Consider the following 13,500-nt stretch of genomic DNA (forward strand, 5'->3'; position numbering starts at 1 on the left):
AAATTCCTTGGAGTAGAATTGCTGTTTTAAAAATATTTACATTTTAAATTGTAACAATGTTTGTCAGGTTTGTCAGCTTGTTCTCCAAAAACAGTGCAGCATTTCCTGTTTTAGTACCATAAAGTTTTTATAGTTCTAAAGTGAAAAAAGTATGTTAAAGGATTTAAAATTGTCACTGTTTTAGCTTTTAATTTAGAAGATTGTATTGGCTTTAGAATTTACAAACTGTTATTGGTAGATTTTTTTATTATCTTCCAAAAAGTCTGAGCAGAGATTTGGGGTGTCCATTCAGCAGCGTTTCCTGAGTCCTTGTTTTTGTTGGACACTGAGTTTGGCATTTGGTGTAATTTGTTAGTGTCTTGGTATTTTAGACAGAGATTCTTCAGCTAAACCTTTGGAAACCTGTGACTCCTTTGGGAACAGTGATTTTGTCCTCCCTGTTGAGGAAGTCCAGGACACAATCATCTTGAGCCATGGAATTTAAAGTAGCAGTACCCATTAGCATTTCACATAACATTTGAGCGAATAATGACTGAAGTGCTTTGTTCCTAAAGAACCCTTGAAAAATAAGCTATGTCTGCATGTAATTAATAGCTTGTAATTGCATTGAAATAAAAAATTCTTATTAGCAAGTTTGATGTTTTGTTCGGGAGTTTAGACTTTGAAAATTGGGATTCAGAATTTTATTTTTTTTATTTATTTACATTGTGAAATTTTTCTAACAGATCAACATTAAAGCAAATGGTAAATTAAATTCCCTCCTCCTGACAATAGCTCCTAGTGGCTTTCTCATTTTTTCTTGGGTAATTGGGTGCATCCCCAGGCAGACACTGAACTGAGTATTCTAATAGCTCTACCCACAAATTGTGTCATAATTTAAGGCGGGCTCCTTTTTGTAGGCATTTTTGCGAGCCCTTGTGGACTATACCAGTGACAGTGCTGAAAAGCGCAGGCTACAGGAGCTGTGCAGTAAACAAGGGGCATCCGATTATAGCCGCTTTGTACGAGATGCCTGTGCCTGCTTGTTGGATCTCCTCCTCGCTTTCCCTTCTTGCCAGCCACCGCTCAGTCTCCTGCTTGGTGAGTAGTCGCTTTCACAAGCACCGTGGTGGCTGTTCGTGCACTGATAGGCGGGCCACCTTTCTGTAGTAAAGAAAATTTGCTGCTCTTCTCTTACCCTTTTTATTCTATGCATAAAGAATACATCTAAATGAATGGTGGTGATTGGTAAGTAAACATCTTATATCTTGTTCTCAGGGTGCTGTGACATCTGTATGCCCTTCCAGAAGTCACAGAATTCCCCTTCCAAACTTTTGGTTTTTCTTTTTTTTCCTTCCAGCAGTGTCACTATCATTTTCTCTCTCAGTAGAGTCACTTGTTACTCTCTTTTTTTTGCCTCAGAATTGAGTAGCTTTTCTAATTTAACTTTTTTCAGAAAGGTTATTTAGCTAAATGTCTAAAAATGAACTTTTATTAAAAAGTTATCTTTTTCAAAGCTAATGAACATCATATTTAATTGATAGAGCAAGTTGATGCAGTCTGTGCTGTGTGCAGAATGCAGAAATGCCCCCATCTGAGCCAGTCCAGATCGAGGGTCCTTCAAGAGCAAAAGGGGACTGTGTCGTACCAGTGCAAGTCGACATATTCATGATACTGCCAGGCAGAGAACCATCCCATTTCAGATGAAAGGTAACCCATTTTTTTGCCCAGAGTGACTCTTCTAGTCCTCATACTCCAACAGAAGAGACCTAAGCGTTTCCCCTGAGCAGTCGATGTCCAGGGGACCTCTCTGTGGCTCTCAGGAAGGGATTGAAAATGCTTACTGGGGTGAAGACTAGGTGCTTTATAGGACTTCAAAGCCTTTATTACTTTCCTGTGCTCATAATTTTCTCATCTCCTTTCCCGTAGTGGTAAGTAGTCATGCCTTTAGCATTTGCATTTTTCTTTGGTGACACCAAAATGTGTATTGTCCTTTTTACTCTTAGGCCAGCAAGATCCTTTTCGATGCCCAGTACAATTAAAGGCACCCTCCTCTGCAAGTCAGGGCCTGATTTCTCCTCCTTTTTCTTAGTGTTCTTTCCACTTAGGACCTCCCCAAAATGGTAAGACCATGTTACTGAATGAGGCTGCTCTTCTCGCCATCCTGTCCTAGGCTGGCCCTCTCACCGTCTCCAGTGAAGTCTTTGGAACCATCACAGGATTAGGATGACAGAACACAGGGTGGGGAGTTCTAAGTAGTACTGGAAAGTTCTCTTATCATATACTAATTTATTTCAATTCTTTTCGTAGATTTTTTGTTACCTTTTAGAATGTTTGTAACAATACCACATATTACATAGTTATATAAATAAATTAAAGTCATTGGGACTTATAAAAAATTATACTATTTTCTAATTTCCTTAAGAAAAATTAAAATATCTAAAGCTTAATATTAAGTTGAACACCCTACTAAACTTTATTTTGATATTTAAAACTCTAAGCCATTATACATAGACCTTTTCAAATTTTCAATTAAGTAGCTGCTAAAAATAAAACATACCAAAACATAAAACATTTCAAAGTTTATTAGTGGATAGTTCAATATTTAAATACAGCTTATTTAACCTGCTTTTGGAAGAATACCTATGTATTTTGAAATGACTAAATTTTTCTGATAATTTTTTTAAAACCAAACACTTTAATTATTTTAAATGTAAGATGGAAAATCTTCAAGCCTAAGTATTTTCAGTAATTCTTGAAAGAGTAGCCTTTAATCTTTCTGTGATCATGACTTTATTTTACCTCTGAAAACTGGACACCTCCCTGCAGAAAACTGCACATACCTAGTAAGAGTTTGCTTAGCTTCTTGCCTCTGAAGCCAACTCATGGACCCATTCCTAGGAGCCTTTGCTTTCAAAAGTGAGCATTTGAATAGAAATACTGACTTAAGAGGAAGGAAATGCATCTTATCTGGTTTTTAACTTTACGAATTGAGGAAAAAGTTAGTAATATTTTACTTGAACACGAAGAATTTATACATGCTCTTAACTATGATTTAAAACTAGAACATGATTTATTTTGAGTATTCTAAATAAGATGTGGATTTTTTATAAAAGTAAAGTTATTTTCAGTAGTGGTGAATTAGTAATTGCTTGTTTTTATTTTTTTCTAGAACATCTTCCTAAACTCCAACCCAGACCATATTCGTGTGCAAGGTACTAATATTCATTCACATAATATATAGCATCATTCTCCAAAATCTTACGGCACTCAGACTTCCAAATCCTTAAAGTTTACTAATTTATTCAGTGAAAACTTAGCTGATGTATGGAAGACAGTACCAGGCATAATAAAGCAGAAGAAGAATCACAGAGCTCCTGTCCTCTGGGACTTCATAGAATTTAGCATCTTGGGTGGCTCCTAATGACGCAGCACTGTTTCCCCACTTAGGAGTCTCAGGCTCCTCCACATGCTTCCTCTGTTGGTGTGCCCAGCCACCTTCACTGAATGGCAGCAGAAGGTAGGGGAGACAGAAAAGTTCCACTATAAAACATTTGATGAGGTTGGGCGTGGTGGCTCACGCCTGTAATCCCAGCACTTTGGGAGGCCGAGGCTGGCAGATCATGAGGTCAGGAGATGAAGACCATCCTGGCTAATACTGTGAAACTCCGTCTGTACTAAAAATACAAAAGCAAAATTAGCCAGGCATGGTGGCGGGCGCCAGCTACTCGGGAGGCTGAGGTGGGAGAGTGGCGTGAACCCAGGAGGTGGAGATTGCAGTGAGCTGAGATCACGCCACTGCACTTGAGCCTGGGCAACAGCGTGAGACCCCGTCTCAAAAAACAAAACCAAAAAAAACATCTGATGAGCACTGGCTTGTAGCATTCTGCCTCTGGCCTTCGTTCCATTGCACAGCCTCTGCCGTTTTCCCGTCTGGCTCTCTGTTTTGCCTTTCATTAATAATAATACAAGAAAGTGCGCCATTCTTTTGGGTGAAAAAGGAATTAAGAATGAACTCAAGTTCTTTTGCATTATATACCCTGTAATGTGAAAAGGAATCTGTTTTTGTAGGGATGTCTTTTAAAGATGTTTTTACTTTGAATTTTTAGTTTTCTCTTTTCTGGGTGTATACTTCAGTCACTTTTAAGTTTTATCATCTTACCGGTAGATAATGTATAGATATTTGTTAGAATTTATCCACATTTCTTCACATGGTAAAATGTCTTTATAATATTGACTGAATGAGTCTTTTACATGAAGATCCTTAGGGCACATTACTTTTTATAAATCTCATCTAGTCCTAGTGCAAGCAAATAAAATTGGAAACTTTCTTGAATAACACAAAATGTAGGGTGTGAGAGTATGAGGGTTGGGGGCAGTTTTTAATTATGTAATAATCTTTCCTCTATGAGGATTTGGAAGGTAGATTAGAGCCTATAAGGAAATATTTCTAAACTGAGTGAAAAAAGGATTGGTTTGACCCATGTGTGTAGTCGTACTGATACCGAGTTCAAAACTTGTCTGTGTATCTTTGCAGCTCAAGTTTATTTCACCCAGGGAAGCTCCATTTTGTCTTCAACGTTGTGGAATTTCTGTCTACTGCCCCAACAGAGGTTCTGCGGAAGGGAGTGTGCACAGGCTGGCTGGCCTTGTTGGTTGCTTCTGTTCTTCAGCCAAACACATACGCATCCCATGAAGACAGCAGGATAGCCCTGGCTCCTAAGGTAAGAAATTAGTACCTTCACCTCAACATTGTTAACTCATACTCTTTGTTTGATTAGAAACAAACAATGTCTCGCCCACATCATTCATTACTATCACAAGAACATTTATGCTGTTCTTGAATTTTAAAATCTCTCTTGCAAGAGCAGAAACTGTTTACTTCCATTTACTCTCTAACTAGTGTGTGTATTTTCTGAATGTGTCAAGCATGAATTTTATATAGTATGGTCTTTGCTTGTCCTATTCATGGAAAAGAAGACCTTTTATGTTGATATTCTTGGTACATTGGCCTAGGGAGGGGTGGAGAAGAGTCTAGAAGTATTTAAGGGGGGATGATGAGAGACAGTCTCATTTTATGTTTAAGCTGTATACTGCCTCTCAAATAAGTAGTTTTACATTGGGAGTCTGAGGGCAACTAAGGATTAATTTTATATTGTCCAATTTTGGCTAGTGGGATCCCCGCATCCCTGTTTCTCTCCTTTTGTTATCTGTGGTGTCTGACATCTGAATTTGTGCCATTATTGAGAAGACATGGCGGTAAATACTTTTACCACACCTAGGAGTAAAAGGTTATGTGATTTTCTCAACAGATTGTGGACACTTTACACCTGGACTTAGTGACACCTGTTTTTATGTTTTGATATGGCACTCTGCAGAATTTCGAGACCATGTGTGTAGGGAACAATTTAAAATTGTCCACAAGAACAGTTGAAATAAAGCAGCATTTCAGGCTTTATCATGAAGTCCTCTTTCTTCATGGTAATCAAGAAATCAGTGATTCACTTGGAGTGTTGTCTTAGGACAAGTTTGGTTTCTTTAAGTTATTAGAGCTGAAATGTTCATAGACCTTAGGGGGAATTAGGACTTCCTGGGATATACTTGAGAGGATGAGGGATGATTGCTGCTTGAAGTTGCCCTTTAACTTGATATTTTTCAGTCTGCTCTCTGGAACAGAGAGGCGCTTTACTGTGTTCACTATACATCATATATTCATTATACATCAAAATATTAGGAACCTTATAGAAACTTTATTTTTTGAGGAGAAATATTATAGTACTGATATACAAGTATATGTCACATGGTGATTGTATAAACATAGCAGATGATCTCCAGAACGTTAAAAACAATGTGTATCCATCACGTATCATAAACACTAAGCATGAGTGCCTTTCACCTACTCCTCCTTTTCTCCCTCCCTGTCTTCCTCCTTCCTTCCCCATTTTAACAGATTTTTATTGACTATCCAATCTATATGCAGTAGAAGTGCAGATGTGAAGGATGTAATTTAAAACTATCTGAAATTCCCTGTGCTTGTGCCATGTTTTATTACAAATTAGAGAGAATGTTGACCTTTGCAAGACCTATCACATGCCCTGCCTTCCTATGGCAGATAGTACAGTTGTTCACAGATTAGCCCTGCCAGTGGTGTCCAGCCTGGCTGTGTGAAAGACATCTGCCACATCTAAGCAGGAGCACTAAGCCTGTGGGTGTGGCATAGATGGTCTCTCTTCTTCCCATCTGCCGTGATACTCTCTCCACATAGACCCCCAAGTGAAGCAGCACCACAGCCTTCGAGGAAGGGAGCCCCAAAACATAGAAAGTGTGTGTTGTCACAGGATCTTTGCACATGTGTTGCCTTTTCTGCCAGGAATATGCTGTGGCATGGCTAACTAGCTTCATTCAGACCGTGGTCAAAGGTCTCACTGTAGACATGGGCCTTCTTTGGCATTGGGGTTTGAATTACAAGCTCACTGCCACACCCATCATTTCCTTACCCTGTGTAATTTTGCTTCCTAAGACATTAGGAAGTCATTACCCATCATTCTGTGGATATATGTGGTAATGTGTGTGTTTATTTTCTTTTCCTCTCACTAGAATGTCAGTTCCATAAAGACAGGGGTGTTGTTTTGTTCATTTCTGTATCCCTAATGCCTGTCATAGTGAATACTTTCAGTAAATCTGTTAAATGAATGAAGCGAATAAGGCAAATGTAATGTTAACTAGTTTCATTCCCAAGTAAGAGCAGTAATGAGATACAGCTCTGCCATTCCTTCATTTAAAAGGTACGGTGTTCAGGCTCTTCATTACTTCTACAGTTAGTTGTCCTTGAGTTAAAAGTTACAATGTGTACAATTACACCCCCAAGCAAGGTGGAGGGGAATCCTGTCATTCTTAAACCTCGGTACCACTCACTATGACTTTTGCATATGTCAGTGAAACTGGAAGTGAAACATACTCAGATTGATTCAGAAATATATTTTTGAAATTTTAACAAAAAGATTTTGTTAATTATATAATTTGTTTAGTTATGACAAAAATAATTCTGGGTAGTATTGGACCCAGAATAGCAAATACAGCACCATTATCTAGAATATTTGGAGCAGCCCCTTAATTTATTTTTAAGGTGCCTGACTTTTATTTAAAATTTCTCAACCTCATCGTGATGCTAATCTTTATTGTCTTCATATTTAGGGTACCTTTCTCCTTAATATATACTGTTGTCTGCCCACCAGAAAGCAGATCTTATCCATGGACCAAGAAACATGATTTGATCATTGTCTATTTAGTGTTCTACCTCAAAGACACAATGCCTATCATTTTTAAAAACATTTTTTATTTCAATAGAAAAGAAAAATTTGCAAGACAAACTCTTTCTGTAGTGACAAATGTGCTCATGGTTTCAGTAAAATCTAATGCTGCTATTTAGTGATGTTTCTTTGATGGGAATTTTCCCTTTCTGATTTGTTTAGCAAAGGTCGTGTTGGTTATATACGCTTTCCTAGGTTTTCTTTCATGCTCACCACATTTGGTTTGATATTTCAGATATCCATCTCTCCTCGAATAACAAATTATTTCCACTTACCAAATGACCCCTCAATCCCCATCATAATGGTGGGTCCAGGAACTGGCATAGCACCGTTTATTGGGTTCCTACAACATAGGTATGTTTTTTTCTTTTTGGCTAATGGGAAAATGTATTCCTGAGGAACCGTTTTGGATTCTTCAGTCATTTTAAGGATAATTGGACTTTGATTGTAAAATTTTTATTTAAAAAATTATTATTCAATGTGTGATAACATAATTTGTCAGCACGGGAAAAGGAAACACACAGTGTAGTAGAGATTTTGCTTTGTGCTCGAGCTTCCTTTTTTGACTGTGGCACTTTTAGTATTTCCTTCCTCAGCTACAGGGTGGTTTATAGCATATGTGGTTGGGGACAAATAGTGGGCCACCTTCGTACTGTGATGATATACAGCTGTTGTATCTATCCCTTAATTGGATAAAATTGGTAGTAACAGATCCAATTATAGTAAAAGTTGCAACATTAAACTCAAACTTTCAACAGTAATTTTCAACAGAATATTAATAAGTGTAACTTTATGTCAGAACAGAATTATTTGATATGAAATAAGTAAAATAAAATTGTACTTCTGCTTATATTTGTGAACTAATGCGCAAGTCTTGGGTACAATTCCTCAGTAGAGTCCTGTCTTCTGGACAGTTATTTTACTTCACTTTAAGTTTTTCCTTAAGGAAGCAAAAGCGTAATCACAGATGCCTCTGTCTCATCAGTGTGTTCATCATTTCATGGACACTTTACACATTCTACCTTTCACAGCCCTATGCCACTTTTCCATAGTAAGAGTTCATTTATTCATAAAATTGCTTTTAATATTATTGAATGTAGAACTCTTTCTGGATCTCACAGTGTGATACTTTGAATTGTCTTCATTTTGTGTACGTCGCTTCTCCACACACTTGCATAGCCGCTTCTCCACACACTTGCGTAGCGTGGTGTCTGCTGGAGTGGCCATGACAGCCTGTGGAGAGTAAAATGCTAATTAAATGACTGAATGTTCAACTGCAGAGGTGGATTTTACAAATCTGAGTTTGTTGGTGGTAGTTCCTAATGAAAGAGGTTGGTTTTACATATTCCTTATATCACACACCTAAACTTTTTTTTTTCCTACTTAGAGAGAAACTCCAAGAACAACACCCAGATGGAAATTTTGGAGCAGTGTGGTTGTTTTTTGGCTGCAGGCATAAGGATAGGGATTATCTATTCAGGTATTGTACAATTCTAGTATTGTACTCAACCACTGAGTGTACAATTCTAATTCTCAGACTTTTTCAACTTGACAACCTTTTAGTGATCCATTATATATTATATTTCAGAAAAGAGCTCAGACATTTCCTTAAGCATGGGATCTTAACTCATCTAAAGGTTTCCTTCTCAAGAGATGCTCCTGTTGGGGAGGAGGAAGCCACAGCAAAGTATGTGCAAGACAACATCCAGCTTCATGGCCAGGAGGTGGTGAGAATCCTCCTCCACGAGAACGGCCGTATTTATGTGTGTGGGTGAGTCGTTATCATGCCTAAGTCGGGTAGGAAAGGGCCATCGGTGATGTCTGTAGAAGAAACAAAGGACTGAGAAGCCAATAATCTAGATATGTAGGGATAAGACATTTGATTCTTAAGTACAGGAATAGAAATAACAGTTCTGAAATGATTTTGACATATTTGCTAGCCCAGAAGTTGTTACTATCAGGGAAATAGTGGTGAAAGTTAATGCTTGCATTGTACATTCTTGGTACCATTTATATACCTGTTTTTCGCCTCTGAAAATTACACTCATGTTATAAAATTAATCGTGAATTGAAATCTCAAGATTGATTTTGTTGTATGTAAGACTAGGTGATTTGTGCTGTTGTGAACTATTAATAACTAAGAAAGAAAAAGTATGATTTTGACCCTGAGAATGTGGATACTAGGATTCTTTTTCTTCTAGGCATAATTTGTGGTGATAAAGTTGACAAAAACCCAGAAACATTCTGTGTTACTAAATTTGATCTACTTTCTGAGGCAAGATCTGTTACAGAAACCCATAATTGCCATAGAAAAATTGTTTAACACTTATTTCCTTATTTTAATGAGACTCAAAAAATTTCTGCTAGTGAAAAAGAATTTTTGAAGTAAGAAATTCACTTTTTCATCCAAACACGTTCCTGGGATTCAACACATTCTCTGAGTCAGGTTCTTTTGTTTTTTTCAACTGTAATGCAGGAGACAAAATACTGGCATCATGACCCAGAACATATGTATAAATACAATTGAAACAAGTTTCATGAAACAAAACTTAACATTTTCTGTTTAGTTTTTATAACACATTCTGATCATTTCTCTTCCATTTTATTTAGTTTGCTTTAAAAGCTAGCTTTGGCTACTAAGTTGATTTCATGTCCTTTCAATAGATTTTGACTCCTAATTGAAAAACATTGCTTTAGGTCGATAAAGGGCAAAACTTCTAGACATTGTTTTGGTTTACATTTTCCTTAGCTTTTAATGAGGTATTTAGTCTGCGTTTTGTTTGGCGAGGACAGTGTCTTCGGTGGTCAAATACAGTTTTAGAGATGCACCTCTAAATAGTAGAGGCAGAGTCAGTTGTACAGATCACAGATAACTGGTAATTGAGAACTTGGAGAATATCTTAAATGTCCAGACTCTTTTAAAACATTATTCCAGAAATAACTCCTCCCAATCACTGGTGCTTTACTTTTCACATTGGTGAAATGCACTGGGAAGCATTAATAGCAGTGGTCAGAGGGCTCAGAAGGAAACCCTGGGTCACTTGAACATTGACGGCCCATCAGGGAAGCGGGAATGAAGTAGACAGAAGGAACAGCCACCAAAGAAGCAAAATTGTCCCAAAGCCGAGAGGGCGCTGCCTCAGGGAGGGAGCCTGTGCCGCTGACGTGTCAAGTGAGAAGACAGCGGAGCAGGCTCGTGGGGTATAAGTTCCTGGGATTAGTGGAGGGGAGAACCTCTTGAGAAAGGTGAGACACGCACCACAGACACCTCTCAAGAAATTTCACTGTGAGGGGCCAGGACATTTTCAGTTCCTAACATAGTGGAATCTTGTCTGACACTTGGCTTCATTCAGCAAACACCCGAGTGCTGGCTGAGTGCTTGGGCACATTCAGATGTCGACAGATACGAGGATGTATCGGGTTTTGTGTTGCTATAGAGGAATACCTGAGACTAAAGAAAAAAGATTTAATGGGCTCATGGTTTAGGCTGTACAGGAAACGGTGCCAGCACCTGCTTCTGGTGAAGACCCCAGGAAGCTTCCACTCTGACAGAAGGCAAAGGGGGAGCAGGCACCTCACATGGCAAGAGAGGAAGCAAGAGGTAGGGAGAGGTGCCACACTCTCAGCCGATCTCTCAGGAACGCAGAGGGAGAACTCACTCATTACAGCGAGCATAGCAACAAGCCATTCATGAGGGATCCGCCCCCATGACCCAGACGCCTCCCACCAAGCCCCACTTCTAACACTGGGAACCACATTTTAGCATAAAGATTTGGAGAGAGCACACATCCAAACTGTATCAGAGGATAAGTGAGTTACACTTCCTACCCTCAAACAGCTTACTCCCTGGTGAGAAAGCTGCACATAAACAGACGTTGCTAACGTCGGAAGTGTTTCAGAGAGCACTGCAAGAGCGCCCAGGAGGGGTACCTCCCCTGTCTTGTGAACTGAAGAGTTAAGATGTAGAAGCACTTCAAAAGGACCTGGCACATACTAAGTATTCAATAAAGGTGTCTGTTACTAATTGTATGTGCATAAAGACCTAGAAGTGTGCAAGAGATCTGGTTCCCTTCAGGAGTACGAGTCTACTGTGTGCTTTGAGAGTGCTTGAAGGCAGGGAATGAGGGACGAGCCAGCAGGTGGGCTGGAGCCAGGTGGGGCCTCAGATGCTTCTCTGACACCTAGGAAATTCTTGGCCTACTGTCGGGACCTGGAGCCTGTGGAGGATTGGGATCTGTAGAACCGTGTGGTCAGCTGTGCCTCTTACAACAGTCACCGTAGATGAAGGCCTGGCCTGGGCACGAGTGAGGCTGGGAGATCTGTGTGAGATGTTCCGAGAAGAGGGAGGGAAGAACTATGCTGGTACAGTCAAAGGGAATTAGACTTGTGAATTAAGGAGGATTTAGTAAAAATGCCTGCTTGTAAACAATCATCTTATTATTTCCTTTTTTAGAGATGCTAAGAATATGGCCAAGGATGTACATGATGCCCTTGTGGAAATAATAAGCAAAGAGATTGGAGTTGAAAAACTAGAAGCAATGAAAACCCTGGCCACTTTAAAAGAAGAAAAACGCTATCTTCAGGATATTTGGTCATAAAACCAGAAATTAAAGATAATTAAGCTTGTTTGACTGGAAGTACTAGAAGTCAGTTTTACTAGTGCCGGGACTTTAAATTTTCAAAAGAAAATTTTCTTTTAGCATTTCTTAGAGGAGATGGAGCGGGGATTGGATCATTTAACAATATAACAAAACTTCCTGATTTGATTTTACATGTCTTCCATCTACACCCTTCCTGTGCCTGTGACTCTCCCCGAACTGCCCTGTTGCCTGTGGGCTCTCCTGGGCTGAGGCAGCCTTCAGTCCCCATCAGTGCCTCCTTGACTTCCCGGAGAACTTCACAGAGACTCTGTCCTTCCATGCAAAGGCTTCCTGAAATAGGGAGACTGACTGAGTAGCTCATTCGTGTGAACTTACAGTGCCAACATTTAAAAAAATATGAAAATGATTTATTTTTGTATGATGTATACCCATAAAGAATGCTCATATTAATGTACTTAAATTACACATGTAGAGCATAGCTGTTACATGTTTATGTAACTATCAAATGGTTATTTGTTACTAGAGCTATATTTCTGATAAAAAATATTTTAGGATAATTGCCTACAAAGGGATTTATTTTCATGATGCTGGAAATATGAAATGTATTTTGAAATTTCACTCTGACATATGATTTATCTATCACCATTACTTTTTTTTAAGTCACAATTTCAGAATTTGCGAACATTTGCATTCAATTTACAGGTACCAGTACGTACATAGTTTAGTAAAAATATACAGCCTTTTTCTTCTCTTTTCAAACTCCTTTTATTTCTGCTGCTTGGCACATTTTTGGGTTTTCCCACACTCTTCATCTTTATACCACTCGAGCTGTGTCCTGTACCTAAAATACTGACTTGAGTAGTATCCTTGTACTTTTAGATTCCCAGTATCTAATTCTCTGTTATAATTTGCCCAAACAAAACAAAATAACAAAGGATTATGATAACCTTTTTCCACTGTTCTAGTATATATTGTATTTTTATTTGATAGCTTGGCATTTAAAAAATTTCTGTTGAAGGCTTTTGATCCTTTTGAGAAATAAAGATCTGAAAGAAACAGCATAATCTTAAAATGTAAATTTTTATGGCTGTTTAATCTCTTCTTTTCATTATTATATATTTTATAATAGAAGCCAATCTAAAAATATGGGATAGGAACATATACTAAGCAAGTACTGTGTAACATGCATAATTATTTGTGTAAGTTGTTTGTATCAGCCAAGATACACTTAAGGTGAAAACATTAAAAGAGACAACAATATTCCTTATTAATAAGATACAACAATCAAGAACTTGTGTCCACCTACCAATACTGTCTATAATTACATGACCCAAAACTTTTATGTGTAAAAAGAAACTGACAAATAGTCAATCATAACTTGGTGTTGGAAACTGACCTAAGCCAATTTGCTTATACACAGCATCCAAGTTATGTCTAGAAACTGCTAGATTATCTACGTTTTAGGTGGGTATCGTTCAGCTGCTCCCTGCAGCCTTACCAGCTAGTGATAGTGAAAATACATTTCATTATAAATGCTGCTGTACATACAGATATGTATTATCATTTTTTAAATGTATTATTATCTGTGATTTATTAGTAATCAGGCACAC

General features: G+C 38.3%; 1 protein-coding gene across 3 annotated transcripts in view; it reads left to right on the forward strand.

Moving 5' to 3' along the window:
* MTRR (5-methyltetrahydrofolate-homocysteine methyltransferase reductase) overlaps positions 1-12,962 on the forward strand; it is a 32,493-nt gene extending 19,531 nt beyond the window's left edge. For all 3 annotated transcript variants that reach the window (XR_004056361.1, XM_010378293.2, XM_010378294.2), the window contains 7 exons: positions 900-1,080; positions 3,152-3,194; positions 4,517-4,703; positions 7,525-7,643; positions 8,677-8,769; positions 8,878-9,060; positions 11,743-12,962. Coding sequence is in view for 2 of the 3 variants with exons in the window: in XM_010378293.2 (XP_010376595.1) it covers positions 900-1,080; positions 3,152-3,194; positions 4,517-4,703; positions 7,525-7,643; positions 8,677-8,769; positions 8,878-9,060; positions 11,743-11,887 (951 nt within the window). In the remaining variant the exon portion in view is untranslated. The remainder of the gene's footprint in view (positions 1-899; positions 1,081-3,151; positions 3,195-4,516; positions 4,704-7,524; positions 7,644-8,676; positions 8,770-8,877; positions 9,061-11,742) is intronic.
* The last annotated feature ends 538 nt before the right edge of the window (positions 12,963-13,500 follow it).

The sequence above is a fragment of the Rhinopithecus roxellana genome, chromosome 3 (genome assembly GCF_007565055.1).
Source record: "Rhinopithecus roxellana isolate Shanxi Qingling chromosome 3, ASM756505v1, whole genome shotgun sequence".
Classification (NCBI taxonomy): domain Eukaryota; kingdom Metazoa; phylum Chordata; class Mammalia; order Primates; family Cercopithecidae; genus Rhinopithecus; species Rhinopithecus roxellana.